A 17,992-nucleotide genomic window follows, 5' to 3' on the forward strand; every position below is an offset into this window, starting at 1 on the left:
TAATTGCACACAGTCCATAAAATTCAAACAAAGCAACCGCGATAAACGCACGTGCCTGGGGCGATTGGCCGCGTTAATGCTACATGGAGTACAGCAGCGCACACGAAATGGCGCCATGATGCCTTAAAATAACGACCGCTGCATCTGTAATGGAAAGATTAGGATACTCAGAAAAGGCTTATTGTGCTTCTACATACCTGATATGTATACCTCATTTTTGAAAGTTATGCATGCAAATTCCACCCATTTTTTATTTTCATTTTCACTTTCTTGCTCGGAAACGGGTAGTTTTGCGACTTCCAGGCGGCTTCGTCTTAGAGGGTCAAGGCAGGTCACCTCGATAACAAACTTTTCTTCTTTTGTACATCCTCCAATTATCATGAACACTTCAGACTGGAACTCATGTATCCGGGGCTTTGTCCTCTCAGAGATGATCTAGAACAATAACATCATTTTTTTCGATGATTTTCTGTTAAGAGGAGCTAGCAATGGATAAGTTGTTACAATCAGGGATTAAGAAACAACCACAGAGACCCACAGTTATTAAGTAGCGCTAGTAAGGCATAATACACGTAACGGTGCCGCAGTACGCATTACGGTACGCACTTGAAGAGACAGTGATTTAAAGAGTCTTATGGATTATCACCATTTAGTAAATATAGCCCTGTATTTAAAAAAAAACAGAATATTAGGCAATATGCAGGCATAAATTAACTCAAGTATGCACTGTTAACTTTTCCTGTCTCTGCAACTCATATCTGCTGTGCTGACAAATTTAGTAAGTTCAACTGCTAACATAAGTATGAGACATATCTGATAACAATCAACAAACATTTGTCTGTGCCTCTCATGTGTTAAGAACTTAATTGTGATCAGGTGTCTTTAGGCCTAGATATTTAGATACAGAAAGGGAAACAGCATTAGCAGGGGTCAGGCAGTGTACAGGGTTGCCACAACTCCAGGTTTGACCCAGAAACTAAGGGTTTTGGCAATGTATCTTCGGGCTATGGGTTTACGTTGTAAAGCTCCAGGTGGCAGCGAGCTGCGGCGTCTCCCCGCATCCTCGGCGTCCTCCCGGAATCTCCCTCTGCATCTCCTGTCAATATGGATGCGTGGTGTCAAATGGTACCACGTTGCCATGACAACTGTGATGCTACCTGATGTCATAGCATCACATGACACCCGTTGTCATGACAACGGGATGCTTTGTGACATTACACAGCGCCACATTGTCATGACAACGTGACGTCACGTGCCCCTTGGCGCTATAAGGCGCGCTGTTGTCATGCCAACTTGACACTGCATGACATTATGTAGCTTTGTGTTGTCATGGCAACGCAGCACCATTTGAAGCCACGCAGACCTATTGACAGGAGTTGCATCGGGAGATGCCCCACCGCAGGTATGTGCTAATTTAAAAAAATGTTATCTCTGGTGTGGCAAGACGGCCTCGTGGCGGGGTCAGTAAGACGCTAGACACGATGGGAAACTTTAAACACTAGTGGTTTATTAGCCACAACCAAAATAAGTAGGGGTGCACTGTCCCTTTAAGAAACTACTTTCTTGAAAATTAAAGCCTAGTCCCGTTAGGGACACTAACTCACTTCTTGAGCCCTTACTAACAGGACAGCCAGCTAATCTGGTCATGCCCAAAACATGCTACACAAAGGATAACGATACGTATGAGAATAAAGTCTTATCTGTTTTGCCGCTCCAGTAGCAAACAGGAACACGGTTCCGGGGAGCAGGCTATGTCCATCCTCGCAGCGTTCTTGATCTTTATCCTGGGTTGGGGTCCCAGCTGGTCCCAGCAGCCTAGCTCCTCGCAGGACTGGAGGACCAGAGCAACAGCAACGGCTTCCTAGCCGGGAGAGTTCTCTCCACCTTCCTGTGGAAAAACAAGCTCTTCGCAGCAATCTGTATCTGTATCTTTATCCTGGGTTGGGGTCCCAGCTGGTCCCAGCAGCCTAGCTCCTCGCAGGACTGGGGGACCAGAGCAACAGCAACGGCTTCCCAGCCGGGAGAGTTCTCTCCACCTTCCTGTGGAAAAACAAGCTCTCTGTGTGTGTGTCACTTCCTGCTTTTAAACCTGCAGTCTCTAAGGCCTCCTGCTTAATTAGGCTGCAGGTGTGCTTCTTTCTGTCTGAGGAGATTAACACTCTGTGAACTGGCTGCAGCGTCTCTCCATTCACTATTCCAGCCTAATGAGTTAGTGACTCTGTCACATATCCCTCTCCCCAGCGAAACATTGTCCTGTGGAGCGGCCTGTGCACCATTCCCGTGCACCAGCATCTTTGCCGAAAATGTCTGACGTCGGCCCTTCCCTCCCCCCCTTTTTTTTTTCTTGCCTTCCAATTTAGGCATTTTCTTTTTGGGGTAATTACCAGGCCATCTGGGCCTGAGGACTGGTACCTCACTATCTCTTTGTGTTCAGAGACTCCTTCACCCTGTAAAAGAGACTTGACTTTGGTCAGCTCATTGCATACTCTTGCCAGTGACTGTTTGGCCTTTTCCTGTGAAGACAGCAACTCTGCTTTAGCGGTGATGGGTTTTGGACCTTTTTCCATCAGCATACCTTCAGTGTTGGGTTAGGCTATGTCCATCCTCGCAGCGTTCTTGATCTTTATCCTGGGTTGGGGTCCCAGCTGGTCCCAGCAGCCTAGCTCCTCGCAGGACTGGGGGACCAGAGCAACAGCAATGGCTTCCTAGCTGGGAGAGTTCTCTCCACCTTCCTGTGGAAAAACAAACTCTTCGCAGCAATCTGTATCTGTATCTTTTTCCTGGGTTGGGGTCCCAGCTGGTCCCAGCAGCCTAGCTCCTTGTCATGGAACAGGAATACCCCTGTCTGCATTTCTGTCTCACCCCCCCCTTGTCCTTACAGCCCTGCTTGTCAGCATGCTTAGTGGCAGATGTATGTATTTGGTTCTACATGCAACTCCAATGCTTGTGTGATAAGACAGAGCCATTTCCCCCTTTCCAGCAGTCTGCTGCATTAAGATGCTACATTTTGCTACATGTTGCAGCTTCTCCAGGCACTCCTGTGAGTTGCCATGGCAGCCCCAGCCTTTCTCCCAAATGGGTTAGTCTGCTGTCTCCCCCTCTGTTCTGCCCACAGATGGTCTGTCCCCAGACTATCTGACACCCAGCATACACTGCTTCATCCTTTCCACCATTTCCCAGGACTCGTGAGTACCTCTCTGTAAAACCCTGTAATGGTGCTGAAGGAGAATCTTTTCACCTCCCTTGATCACTGAGCACACACAGAGACACCTACACCTCTACACAAGAGACTGTACCTTATCCTGTTTTCCCTCAATAAAACCAAGAAAAGAAACAGATCTTGTCGTGCTTAGGAAAGAGGGCGAGTTGGCACTATCTGAGCTAAGACATAACCACGTGATCCTCTAGCTTCCAGAATAGTGAAAAGATAATCGTGTGCCTTACAGACACTTACAGGAGCTGCTACTCCAGACTCCATTATACAGAGTGGCCTCTACAGCAGTACAAGCAAGCAGCTTACACAGCTATACAGAGCAACCTCTATACTACACAAAGGAAGCACCAAGTAGCTAAAACTGCACACAGTCTGCAGCTTTCACAGACAACCAGTAGCTCAAACTGCACGGCAGCCTTGCAACAAACAGTGCTTCTCTCACAAACCTAATTGTCTTTTTCTCTATCTGAGTCCACCCGCTGCTCAGCCCCACAGTGAGGAGCCAACGGACATCTGTAAGTACAGCTACCCCAACGCTGCACGCTGCAGGACACCGCTCGGCATCATCTGAGACAGACGCCCATCGCTGACAAGGTAAAAGACCGCACGCCACACGCACTGGCAAAGGCCTACACACACCTACAGCATGGCAGAACTCAGAGCCTCACCAGACATCACGCAGGAAAGCGATCTCTCAGACACAGAGACCGCTGCGCATCTGCAACAGGCGCAGGCAGGCGCAAGGCCTAAACGGACAGTCACACTGACACAAAAGCGCACCGCGCCAAATTAGAGTTGGCCTGGGAAACCATCACACTTGGGATAGGCAATGTCGCCGGCACTGGTAACTATGTACAACAGCTCGAGCAGGCAATAACCCAATTGAAGATAGACCACTCACGCTACCAAGCACTGTCACAGGCATATTTCACCTATCTAACAAGAGCTAACACGGAACATAGCATACGAGAGCGCGACCTTCAAAAGGCGATTGACCTAGAACGTAATGGCATCGCGCAAACCGCCATCATGGAAGCCGAGAGTAGGAGAAAAGACCTTTTGCTGGAAACTGCATCGCAGCGCTCAAGCACATCCAGACACTCATCAAGGTCAGCAAGATCAGTGCAATCTCACGCGTCTAGCGCAAGCGCGAGCGCTACCAAGGCGCGAGCCACAGCAGAGGCCGCACGTGCCAGGGCCGAATATGGTCGGAGAGAGGCAGCCGTAAGGGCAGAAAAGGCGCGCATAGAAGAGGAGGAGCAGGCCGCCTCCGCTGCCAATGCCGCCGCCGCCGCTGCTACCACCGCCGCTGCCAATGCGCGTAGAAAGGCCGAATTAGACGCGGATCTAGAGGCTCTAAGCAAAGAAGAGGACGCCGCTGCCGCCATAGCCCAAGCCGAAGTCCTAGAAGCAGCTGCGAGACAGGACGGCGGGGAGCTACCGTACAGACGGATAGCTTCAGAGGATCCAGCCCAACGCACTGAAGACTACGTAAGGAGCCTCTTCAGTGTAAACACCAGCGCACCATCTCAACACGGAGGGAGTGACACCACAGACAACGAAGACTCGCTAGGACCACGAGGAGAAGACGCTGCTCCGTCAATGGCACACGCTGCCTGGGATAGCCACAGCCGCAACAGTGATCCACACGCCAGAGCGCACACGGATGCACCACAACAGGCTCGTAATCCAGGTACACCCACGCGGGAGAAAACAGCCCCTCACACTGGCCAGCAGCCATCACGCGTCCACGCCAAGGAAGAGGCGACCGCACAGACCGTCCCAGCAACTACCTCAGAACGGGACAAACGCGCCGATGTCTCAGGTCTGACAGACATAGCCAAGTACATGATCCGGCGCGACTTGGTGCACGCAGGACTCATCAGCTTCGACGACCGCCCTGAGAACTACCGGACGTGGAAGTTCACGTTCAAAGACGCAATCGACAGCTTGGACTTCTCAGCAAGGGAAGAGCTCAACCTGTTAGTCAAGTTCCTGGGGAACGTATCCAGGGAGCAAGCGCAGAGACTTCGGACGGCAAACGCACATCAACCCCAAGTAGGTCTTGACCTAGTGTGGGAAAGGCTAGAAGAGTCCTATGGCAGCCCCGAAGCAGTCGAAGATTCACTCTTCAAAAGAATCGAGAGCTTCCCCAAGATCACAACTAAAGACTACTCGAAGTTACGAGATCTTGGAGACCTGCTGCAAGAACTGGAGTTCGCAAGGAAAGACCATTCTTTAATAGGTCTCAACGCCCTATATTCAGCTCGTGGAGTGAGACCCATCCTGGAAAAGCTACCCTTCAACCTCCAAGAAAGGTGGCTTTCACAAGGCTCCAAATACAAAAGGGAGAAGCAAGTCGTCTTCCCCCCATTCTCATTCTTCGTGAGCTTCATCCGCGAAGCGGCAAGGACAAGAAACGATCCCAGTTTCATCTTAGGTACGCAAACCACATACAGTGCGAGCAGCCCGAAGAACGAGAGACCAGCGACGAGATATGGTAACCCCCAAACACCCATCTCGGCCCGCAGGACGGACGTGCCTCCCACGACCCAAACTACTCACGATCAGTCGGTCGCCGGAGACAAGGAACCAAGGGACCCAAACAGGGAATGTCCCATACACAAGAAGCCACACCCACTCAACAAGTGCTTTGGGTTCAGGATGAAGTCCCTAGAGGAACGCAAGAGGTTACTTGGAGAATTCGGAGTCTGCTTCAAGTGCTGCGGTTCCACTACCCATCTAGCCAGGGACTGTAAGGAAGAGATCAAATGCACAGTGTGCGAGAGTGACAAGCATGTGACAGCGTTACACCCAGAGGCGATGACACTCCACCAACTCAAGAACCCATCCTCCATAGCGGAGCATGGCGGGGAGAAAGAAGGAGAGTCAACATCCGTCACATCTCAGCACACTGAAGTTTGCGGAAAAGAAGGTGACAAAATGTCCTGCTCCAAAATATGCCTTGTCGCAGTGCACCCCCAGGGACAACCTGAGAAGGCTATTCGGATGTACGCAATCCTCGACGACCAGAGCAACCGATCACTGGTCAGGTCAGAGTTCTTCGACATGTTTAACATACAAGATGGTGCCTTTCCTTACACTCTCAGAACGTGCGCAGGGCAAATGGAGACCACAGGGAGAAGAGTGAATGGCTACACCATATGCTCAATAGACGGCAAAGTGAACATGCCCCTTCCCACACTCATCGAGTGCAACCACATGGCCACAAACAGGGACGAGATACCCACACCAGACGTGGCACTCCATTACCCCCACCTCAAAGGAATAGCCAACCACATCCGGCCGGTGGAACAAGACGCCAAGATCCTGCTGCTGCTCGGTAGGGACATCATGAGAGTACATAAAGTCCGTAAACAGCACAACGGACCCCACAACGCGCCATACGCCCAAAGACTCGACCTAGGATGGGTGATAGTGGGCAACTCGTGCACTAACAAAGAGCACGGGCAAGACTACGTCGATGCCCACAGAACGGAGGTGACAGAATGTGGACACACATCTTTCTCCGAACCATGTCTTGGCCATCTCCAAGTGACCGAAGGGCCAAGTGAAGAGAAAAGACAAAGTCATACCCCTGAGACCAACAAAGACATCCCCACGCCGACGGGATGCGACAATGGCTTAGGATGCTCAGCAGTCCAGACAGCCAAGGATGATGAGTCGACTCCACCGAAGGAAGAGAGTAAACTCCCAAAGGTGACCGACAAAGGGATCGTCCTAAAAACAACAAACAATCAGACAATACTCCCGCAAGCAAGGGCACAATTAAGACGTACAGTTGTTCCTCTCCACAGAGTATCAAGCAACAGAGCAACCAATTGCCACGGCTGGCATAGCCGCAAAAGATTGCGCCCCACAGGCGAAGCCACAGTGTCAAAAAGACTGTTCGTTCAAACACGTAAGAGGGGACAGTTGCAGAGACATTTCCCAAAAGGATTTACAAGGACAAAAGAGACTGTTCTTCATCATGTCCAGGGAGAAAACAACCTCCCGATGGTAGTCAACAAAGAAACACAAAAGCGTTTCACCAAACTACGCGGAGATGTTCTCGTGCAAGAGAAATGTACCGATGAACTACGGTGCACAGCGTTCCAGACAACAAGGAACGATGACAAGCATACACCATCAAGGGAAGATAGAGCATTCCCAAAGTTAACAGTCAAGGAGCTCTCTAAAGACGGACTAAGCAGTCGGGTGACTCCGCTAGCATTCCGTTCACCAAGGAGGCGCTTCCAAAACAATGGAGAACATGCCATCTCTAGGTTCACCTCGCACCTCTGCGGCCTACAAAGGGAACCAGAGACCAAAAACAACTTTGTGGTCTTCATCCAGAAGATATTCTTTACCGGCCACGCAAAGCCAGCACCTCTAATGGAGGAAGGCGAAGAATGTCAGTACCTCCAATCACCTGGGGCCTACCACCCTCAGGAACCCGATCAAATCCGGGTAGTGTTCAACCCTAGCGCTCAACTCCAGGGAGTCTCCCTGAACGACACCCTCCTCACTGGACAAGACTTGACGATCAGTCTTCCAGGGACATTAATCCGCTTCCGCAAGGAACCTAAAGCCATCTCCTCCCGCCAAACGCCAGGTGATGGGATGACAAACTACCATGACTGGCACATCCACGAGGTGATGCACTCTGTAGAGAAAGCTACAGAGTCAAAGGGACTGTTCTCTCACAAAGTCGAAAGGAAACAGTGCCAGAGACTTTCACAGAAAGACATTGTGGTGAAACCAGCAAACCTGGAGCGGTTCATCCATCCAATATCCTTTGCTAAAAGACTTTGCCAAGGGATTTCAACACCAGTGGTGCCGGCCGGTATCACCTCGTTATGTGGACATGGACTTTGCATTATTATGTTGTTATGTTGTATGCATTGCACATATGTTCCACATAGCCTACCATATAGTGGTATCTACAGATACCAGACGGGGAGTGTCATGGAACAGGAATACCCCTGTCTGCATTTCTGTCTCACCCCCCCCTTGTCCTTACAGCCCTGCTTGTCAGCATGCTTAGTGGCAGATGTATGTATTTGGTTCTACATGCAACTCCAATGCTTGTGTGATAAGACAGAGCCATTTCCCCCTTTCCAGCAGTCTGCTGCATTAAGATGCTACATTTTGCTACATGTTGCAGCTTCTCCAGGCACTCCTGTGAGTTGCCATGGCAGCCCCAGCCTTTCTCCCAAATGGGTTAGTCTGCTGTCTCCCCCTCTGTTCTGCCCACAGATGGTCTGTCCCCAGACTATCTGACACCCAGCATACACTGCTTCATCCTTTCCACCATTTCCCAGGACTCGTGAGTACCTCTCTGTAAAACCCTGTAATGGTGCTGAAGGAGAATCTTTTCACCTCCCTTGATCACTGAGCACACACAGAGACACCTACACCTCTACACAAGAGACTGTACCTTATCCTGTTTTCCCTCAATAAAACCAAGAAAAGAAACAGATCTTGTCGTGCTTAGGAAAGAGGACGAGTTGGCACTATCTGAGCTAAGACATAACCACGTGATCCTCTAGCTTCCAGAATACTCCTCGCAGAACTGGGGGACCAGACAACAGCAACGGCTTCCCAGCCGGGAGAGTTCTCTCCACCTTCCTGTGGAAAAACAAGCATTCTGTGTGTGTGTCACTTCCTGCTTTTAAACCTGCAGTCTCTCAGGCCTCCTGCTTAAGTAGGCTGCAGGTGTGCTTCTTTCTGTCTGAGGAGATTAACACTCTGTGAACTGGCTGCAGCGTCTCTCCATTCACTATTCCAGCCTACTGAGTTAGTGACTCTGTCACACTGGGTTATCCTCTAGTAGAAGGTGGCAACTCTCACAGTGTTCCATCTTTCAAGTGGCCCATTTTAAACTTGAAAAATCCAGTTTTTTTTTATAAAAATCCTTTTTTTTTAAAAATCAGTTCAATAGTATTAGCTAATACTGTCTGCATCTGTTTTAATTTCTATAGCCTGGGTTCCCCTGGTCCATTGTTTGTCCCCTTACCTTTCAAAAGCCAGTGGAGGCTGGGGAGAGTGCAGGGGGATGTGCAGTAGCAAGCGGCAGCCATTAGGAGTAAAGCCCAGCAGGGGAACTAGTCCCCAGAATGCTGTAGGGGATGATCACGCCACACGGCTCAGCCAATAGGGCTGTATATCACTGTATATCACTTCCCTTATCTTCGGTGGCTTTTGGCGATGCCTGAGTCAAATGACTCCACAAGGTCACATGACATTTTAGCCAAGACAGAGAAAGGGAAGGTAGGGTCTGGGTGTTAGTGGCATCCAGACTAGGCCAGATTAAACCTTTAGTCCAAGATAGGCCCCACTCACCTAATCAGATTGTGGCTGTGTCACGGGAAAAGATGAGGAGGGGAGGGAAGGAGAAAAGTTAACCCCTGCTCAGCTAAATAATATAAAGAAATTAGTGAGAATAGATAAGGTGCTCGGCTGAGTGACTCAGCCGAATACATGACATTGATGCCACATGACTTTGTGACATCAGAAAATGCAAGAGGCAGGGGGGGCACGACTAGGGGCGGGGAGAGCAGGCAGAGGGGTGCAGATGAAAAAGTTTGCACACCCATGCTCTAGAGCACCACCATACATAAAAATAAACAATTTCTCACATCTTGCTCTTTACCCTTATCCCAACATAATTTTCAGTATGCATCCTTTACCTGCATCTCAACACTAAACTAGCACTGATACCACTGCCATGCCCCCTATACTATTAATATTTTCTCTAACATCACTTATGTCCAAACAGCACTCTTCTTTTTACCATTGTGACGGTAACAGGGTGCCAAGCGAGTAATAAAGGGGTCACCCCCATTAGGCACCCCCTGTAACCATCTGGGAAGGGAGGGGTTAATCAAAAATGTACCTATAATACATATGTTCCCCTGCTTCACAACCAAAATGAATGTCCCTTTGGTTATCATGTTCCCACAGTTAGAAGGATTACATGGATTTTTATTCCCCTGCCTCAGGCAAAATGTGTTCTCTTTGCTGGATGTATATATTGTTCCAATTATAGGTGGTTGTACCCTTACAGTGTATGCACCAACCACATTCACTGGGATCAGGTCGGGAGGGAAAGGGTTAATTGTATTTACAGATTTATGGCCCTTTGTTCCCTTTCCCGCCTTTTCAGTGTCCATTTGCAGCCTGTTCCATAGGCCGCCATTGGAGCTCCATAAAACCCTATGGAGATTTCACAGATTTGGGCCCGATACCCGAGAAGACCTGCAGGTGGCGCCCGAGATGAGGAGCGGAGCTTCCCCATTGAAAGTGAATGGAGTAATTCAAGGTGTGGTTTTACTAATGCTTTATAAAGGGGTATAATTATGTTTACTTCCCTTCCATCCATTGCCTCTTTTCTAATGTAAATAAATCTAATTTAGCTAGCCTTTCCTCATAAATTAGATTGTCCATCCAATTTATTAATTTGGTGGCTCTTCTCTGCACTCTCTCTAGTTCCATAATGTATTTTCTATGGAGTGGTGCCCAAAATTGTACTCCTATTCAAGGTGTGGTCTTACTAATGCTTTGTAAAGGGGCATCATTAGGTTTACTTCCCTTCCATCCATTGCCTGTTTAGTGTAAGATAAGATCTTGTTTGCCTTTGCAGCTACTGCATAACTTTGGGCACTATTGCTAAGCCTGCAAACACTCCTAAATCCTTCTCCATCAATGACTCCCCCAATTTATCCCCATTTAATTTGAAACTCGCCTGTTTATTCTTGCTTCCCAAATGCATAACCATAATTTATCTGTATTAAACCTCACCTGCCTTTTACCTGCCCAAGTTTCTAGTCTATCCAAGCCCTTCTGGACAAAAATGACATCCTGCTCTGATTCTATTACCTTACACAATTTAGTATCATCAGCAAAGATGGAGACTTTGATCTCGATGCCAACCTCAAGAGAATTAATAAACAAGTTAAAAAGTAGTGGTCCCAGTACTGATCCCTGAGGTACTTCACTCACGACCTTAGCCCAACCTGAAACATTCCCATTTATGACAATCTTCTGTTGTCTATTCTTCAACCAGTTTTCAATACAGGTGCATATATTTTTACTGAGTCCAATTTGCTTTGTTTTGTACATTAACCTTTTGTGTGGAACCGTATCAAAAGCCTTTGCAAAATCTAAGTAGACCACATCAACTGCATTACCCTGGTCTAAATTCCTATTTACCTCCTCAAAGAAACAAATAAGGTTCGTTTGGCATGATCTATCCTATTACTAATAATTTTGTTTTCCATTAGGTATTCCTGAATTGTATCTCGTATTAAACCTTCAGGTAGTTTCCCCACTTTTGAAGTCAGGCTTACAGGTCGGTAATTCCCTGGTTGTTATCTAGCTCCCTTTTTAAATAAAGGCACCACATCTGCTTTACGCCAATCTTGTGGTACTGAGCCTGTGGAAATTGAGTCCTTGAATATAATTGTATAGGTTTGGCTATTTCTTAACTTAACTCCTTGAGAACTCTTGGATGTATGCCATCGGTGCCAGGTGCCTTATTTACTTTAATTTTCTTAAGCTGCCAATTAACTTCTTTCTCAGTTAACCAATTGTTCATTAATTTGGAAGTTGTGGCTTCCTCTTGCGGCACTACTATTGAAATGGATTCTTCCCTGGTAAACACAGAGGCAAAGAATTTGTTTAATACCTCTGCTTTTTTCTTATCTCCAATAATCTGCCTACCCATCTCACACTGAAAGGGTCCTATATTTTCTGTTCTCATTTTTTTTATTAAGGTACTTAAATAACTTTTTAGGGTTGACCTTACTTTCTATTGCAATCCTTTTTTCAATATCCATTTTTTCTAATTTGATTGCCCTTTTGTAACTATTGTTACATTCCTTATAATTCTGATACAATGCCTCCGTCCCTCCGGAGTTAAAGAATCTAAACACTTGCCTCTTCTTTTCCAATTCCTCCCCTACCTGTTTATTTAGCCACATTGGTTTTGACTTATTTCTTTTATACTTATTACCCAAGGGTATACACTGATGAGTGTGCTTTCAACAATGTTTTAAAGACTGCCCATTTATCTTCTATATTTTCCCTGCAAAAACATCATCCCAGTGTATTACTTGTAGATTAGTCCTCAGTTTATTAAAATCTGCCTTGCTAAAGTTTAAGGTCTTTGTTGAACACAAGTAATCTGTTTTTTGATCATTTATTTCAAATGAGACCATGTTATGATCACTGTTACCCAAATGTTCCAGGATTTGAATGTTTGTTATTACTTCTACATTGTTTGATATGACCAAATCCAGTATTGCCCCTCTCACCCATTATGCAAACATGACCTAGTTTTGATGCCTTCTCCATTTGCAAAAGTATTTTAGCTTCTTCAATCTCACAGATATTTGGTGGTTTATAGCATATTCCCTACAAACATTTTCTTTATACTTTTACCTCCACTGGTAATTTATATCCACAAGGTCTCTACATTTTCATAATTCCCTTCATAAACATCTTCCCTTATAATAGGTTTTAGATCCGGTTTAACATATAAACATACTCCACCTCCTCTTCTATTTGCTCAAGCTTTCCGAAAAAGGGAATAACCCTCTAAATGATCTGCCCGGTCATGAGTTTCATCACACCATGTTTCAGTAATGCCTATGATATCATACTGCTCCCTTGTGGCTATTAATTCAAGAAGCCTGACAGATAAAATGGGGGAACTTGAGTTAATAGCCACAACGGAGTAGTACCTGTTAGTACAGGACAGCATTTAAGTTTTTTTTTTCAGCCTACAGTATATTATTATCTTCTTCTCACCTTCCTTTATGCACCAACTTGGTTTAGTCTTTAGAAGTTTTCTAGTATTATCTGTATTTACTATGAGATTTTCCCTGCTTGTCAAACTAGCACTTGTCCCCATTCAACCTCCATAACCCCTTTGTTTCCTCATCTATTCTACTTAGTTCATTATCTGTTATATTCCCCTCCCCCCTTTATCCTGGTTTAAAATCTTCTCCAACCTTTTTAGCATTCCCCCTCCTAGCACAGATGAACCCTCTTCATTGAGGTGCAATACGTCCCTAAAATAAAGATTGCAACTCACAGAAAAAGAGTCCCAGTGCTCTTAAAACACCACACCGTCCTTCCTACACCACTTTCTTAGCCATGCATTAATCTCCCTAATCTCTGACTGACTGGGAAGGATGTTGATCCAGGGATTAATCCAATTGCCAACTCTTGGAGTCGGGAAGGAATTTATTTTTCCCCTTATGAGATATCATTGGTTGATATGACACTGGGGTTTTTTGTTTGACTTCCTCTGGATCAATAACCAAGTATAGATATAGGATAAAGTATCTGTTGTCTAAATTTAGCATAGTTTGAACTTGATGGACTTACATCTTTTTTCAACCTCATCTACTATGTAACTATGTAATTATGACTGTCTCCCTGCGGTAGTGCATGGTACTGGTAGTATTTCAGAAAATACAACCTTAGAGGTCCTTGCCTTAAGCTTTTAGCCTAGATCATTTTATAGGACCTTGAAATCATTTTATAGGACCCTCCATCTTTCTCTAATGTTGTCATTGGTGCCAACATGTACCAAGACCGCCAGGTCAATCCCAGCCCCTCCCAACGATCTGTCTTCCCGATCCACAATGTGCCGAACCCGAGCACCCGAGAGGACACAAAATGTTCGGTTCATGCAGCCATGGCAACAGATTGCCCTATCTACCTTCCTAATAATGGAGTCCCCTACCAACACAATCTTTCTTGGTATCTGAGCATTCTGAGTCCCATCTGTGCTGGAGGAACTATTCCCCTGGCTGCTAGAGGAATCAGTCTCCCCCAGCCTTGCCATTTCTGCCCTGACACTCCCAATATCTTCACTCAACATGGCAAATCTATTGGGATGGGCCAGCTCACAACTGGCCTGCCTCTACCTATTGCCCCTGCTTCCCCTTGTAATGGTTACCCAGCTTCCTACCTGCTCCTCACTAACAGCGCCACCATCTGCACCACTAGTCGAAGCTAGGGCCTGCTCAGTGAGCACTAAACCCCTTTGAAGATTGTCAATGTCCCTCAAAATTACAAGTTTCCTCTTCAGATCAGCGTTCTCTGACTCTAAAGAGACCACCCGCTCACACCTCTCACAGTGGTATGCTCCTTGGAACAGCTGCTCCAAGTGCACATATGGGGCAAGATGTGCATTGAGTGACATTTTCAATCCTGCTCATTGTAGCAACTATGAAGTTTATAAGAACTAACAATAAACTGAACTTCAATATACTATACCTTGTTTAACCCCTTCCTAGTTCTAACTGCTTACCCTTTTCTCCACTCCCTCTCCATGTGGTTGTCATCTATTACCCACATACAGTACCTCTACTCATCCCCTTTCTGTTTTTCCTCTCTGACTTTGAACCCTGGTTCTCCTTTTTCTCATCTGACTCCCCTTCTCTTCTCTTTTGGGACTTCAACTGCCATATTTATGACCCCTCTCTCTCCCATGTGATTCTCAATTTTTTTTTCTCTCTAACCTCTTCCTTTGGCTTTAACCAATGGACTGCAGCCAGCACCCACAAGGATAGCGACTACCTGGACCTGGTTTCCACAAAAAAACCTCTATGATTTCTTTTTTTCACACTTTCCTCTCTCTGACCATCCACTCATCTCATTTACTCTCTCAGTACTCCATTAATCTACTGGCTCTTGACTCCACTTTGCACTCCTTCCTCCCTTATCTCTGCTCAGCTACAGACTCTGACAACATAGTCATGATCTACAACTCTGCCCTATCCTACTCTCTTGATCTACATGTTCCTCTTTTTCGCTGCTGTTCTCGCCCTTCTTGCTCCAGACCTTGGCTAAACTATCATAAACGCATGCTCCGGTGGAAATCTCATACTTTTGCAGACTTCCTTCACTACAAATTTTTCCCCATCCTGTTTTAACTCTGCCCTCTCCCAGAGTAAACAATCCTACCTGTTCAGTAAGCCACACTCACAAGTCTGCCGCAAGTCATGCTGCCTTGTCTCTCTTTGACTACTTATTTTTCTTCCTCCATTTCCCCTCAGGACTTTGCTGACTATTTCAAGACAACGGTGGATCTCATTCATCAAGGCATCCCCTATCTATCCTCCTCATAATGTCATGAGAGAACAGGACTAATACCACAGATCAATATCGCCAGACAGAAACACAAGAGTTTACAACATTTATTTATTGGAAAAACACACACACATGTCACAGGGACCTCCCTAAGGAGATTTCCCCTGTTATCCTCCACTGCAGTGTTTACAGGAACTAGTTTTGGACCTGACCAGACTGAACCTCCTGCCTGGAACCGGTACAGCAACTGGCACTGCAGCTGGAATCTTCTCAGCCAAGACAGAGAGCTGACTGCCAAAGCTGAGCTGAGTCTGGAACTGAAGCCAGCAAGGGTCTCCCTCTGCACCTTTTTATACACTTAAAATATAACTTCAAAACATTCAGGGCCAGGTGCTGTCTACATGGCCAGGCCCCGATTGGAGGGTATAAACGCAACATACAAACCGCTACAAGCAAAGGTCACAAACAGTTTTGCAACATTTGTCCTGCAAACACATTAACCCCTGGGCCCTAAACTGTTGGAACCAGGCTTACAATACAGATATACATACATATATAACATAATATAATGCAAATATATTATTGACAGGTAGGGGTAATGGCAGGCTTAACCTTTATTACAGCAGTCATTTTTACCCCTATCGTCACATACACCTCTTCCTAACTCTCCTCTATTCTTTAACTCTTTTTCCTCGGTCACAGAGGAGGAAGTGTTGCTGCTGATGACCTCCGCACCCTCTACCATGTGTCCTCTTCACCTCATTCCCTCCCATCTCCTGAAACCCACTGCTCCAACTGAAATAACTCCTTGTGGGATAGATAATAAGGTGGTTAAACCTCTCGTAATGCGAGGAGTCTCTCGAGTAGATACCACTATCCTAGATTGCAATGTAGAGTAAATAGTTAATGTGGAGGGGGGGGGTAATCCCCTTTATCAAGTAGCTAATAATGTACAGTTGCCTGTAAGTCAATCTGCAGGGTATACAGTACTTGTACACAAGTTTTTATTTATTTATAAAATGTTTTAACAGGATGTAATACATTGAGAGTTACCTCTCATTTTCAAGTATGTCCTGGGCATAGAGGTAAGATGACAAATAATACATTGTTACAATACATAGTTACATAAGTGAACTGGGTATACATTATATGCAAGACATTGCATGCACAGTTAGAGATAATATACAGTATTGGCGTATGTAACAGTTACAGGCCAGATTAAAATGTGAGACAGCTTTAGTTTTGAAAGAACTTAGACTGGTGGTGGCAGTGAGAGTCTCCGGTAGATTGTTCCAGGTTTGGGCTGCACGGTAAGAGAAGGAGGAGCAGCCGGATACTTTGTTGAGCCTTGGGACCATGAACAGTCTTTTGGAGTCACTTCTCAGAAGTGCTGCATGTGGCAGGAGGGAGGAGCTTGTTCAGGTAAATGGGTAGCTTACCCAGAAAGTATTTGAAGGCAAGACAGAAGAGATGAACTTTGCGCCTAGACTCAAGTGACGACCAATCTAGTTATTTGAGCATTTTACAGTGATGTGTGTTGTAGTTGCATTGGAGAACAAAACGGCATATTGAATTGTAGAGGGTGTCAAGTTTGCTAAGGTGGGTTTGGGGTGCCGAACCATTATACTATGTCCCCATAGTCGATAATTGGCATCTGCTGTGCAATACACTTTCTTACCAGCAGACTTAGGGAGGATTTGTTCCTGTAAAGTACACCTTGTTTGGCATAGGTTTTGGATGTCAGGGTACCAATGTGCATCCCAAATGTTAAACAGAGTCAAACCATATGCCCAAGTATTTATAACTAGTAACAGGAGTTACGGTGGTATTAGCCTTGGTCCCAAATACCATTGTTACAGTGTTTAAAAACAGTTTGTTTTAGGAAATCCAGTATGTGTTCAAGGTCGTAAAGGCTATGGCTGTGTGCATATAAGGTTGCGCTTATAGTGCCGGCGATGCGACGTCACCCGAAAACAAGTGTATTGTCGCCGCAGCAACGCGGACTTCTGAAGCCGGTCAAATTTGATTTTTCAGAGGCTGTCGCCAGATGTGACAGTCTCTGAACCAATCAATGACCTGGTCGCCTGTGACGTCGCCGCAAAGCGAATTACAACTTTCGCTAATGGCGACGGGTGACGTCACGTCGCCGTCGCGCATACTATAAGCGCGGCCTAAGATTGTGTCATCTGCATACATGTGTATTGAAGCTCCCTTACAAGCTGTAGGAAGATCATTGATAAACACTGAGAAGAGTAGGGGCCCCTGAACAGAAACTTGTGGGACACCACAGGTGATATCCAAGGGGTTGGAGTTACAGCCTGAGATAGACACATGTTGAGATCTACATTATACTGCTGCAGCAGCTTTTATTCTTAGTAATCGCTGGCATGCACCTGGCATGTTCCTGGAATGCCACTCTGTTCACCTGGAGCATGCCGGGCTCTTTTTGCCTTCCCAGCCAGGCGCATGCCCGGCTGACGCGCGGTTGATGTGTTAATTAATAATGGTTCAGGATTTACTAGGCTGCAATGCTTCGTGTGTCCGCCAGATAGCATAAATTCATGACTTGTAATGCGCCGAATCAGTAATGTGTCGGCTTGCAGGTGTTTCGTTTATAAAAGATACTGTACCACAGTGTGCCATTGTAACTTGGCCTTGGCCTTGAGACTG

The 17,992-nt window shown here is 46.3% G+C and overlaps 1 protein-coding gene across 2 annotated transcripts in view; it reads right to left on the minus strand.

Moving 5' to 3' along the window:
* KLHL6 (kelch like family member 6) overlaps positions 1-17,992 on the minus strand; it is a 147,716-nt gene that overhangs the window by 79,563 nt on the left and 50,161 nt on the right. For both annotated transcript variants that reach the window (XM_075569481.1, XM_075569480.1), the window contains exon 4: positions 198-435. In XM_075569481.1, coding sequence (XP_075425596.1) covers positions 198-435 — 238 coding nt within the window. The remainder of the gene's footprint in view (positions 1-197; positions 436-17,992) is intronic.

This window comes from Ascaphus truei, chromosome 14, assembly GCF_040206685.1.
Source record: "Ascaphus truei isolate aAscTru1 chromosome 14, aAscTru1.hap1, whole genome shotgun sequence".
In the NCBI taxonomy this organism is placed as follows: domain Eukaryota; kingdom Metazoa; phylum Chordata; class Amphibia; order Anura; family Ascaphidae; genus Ascaphus; species Ascaphus truei.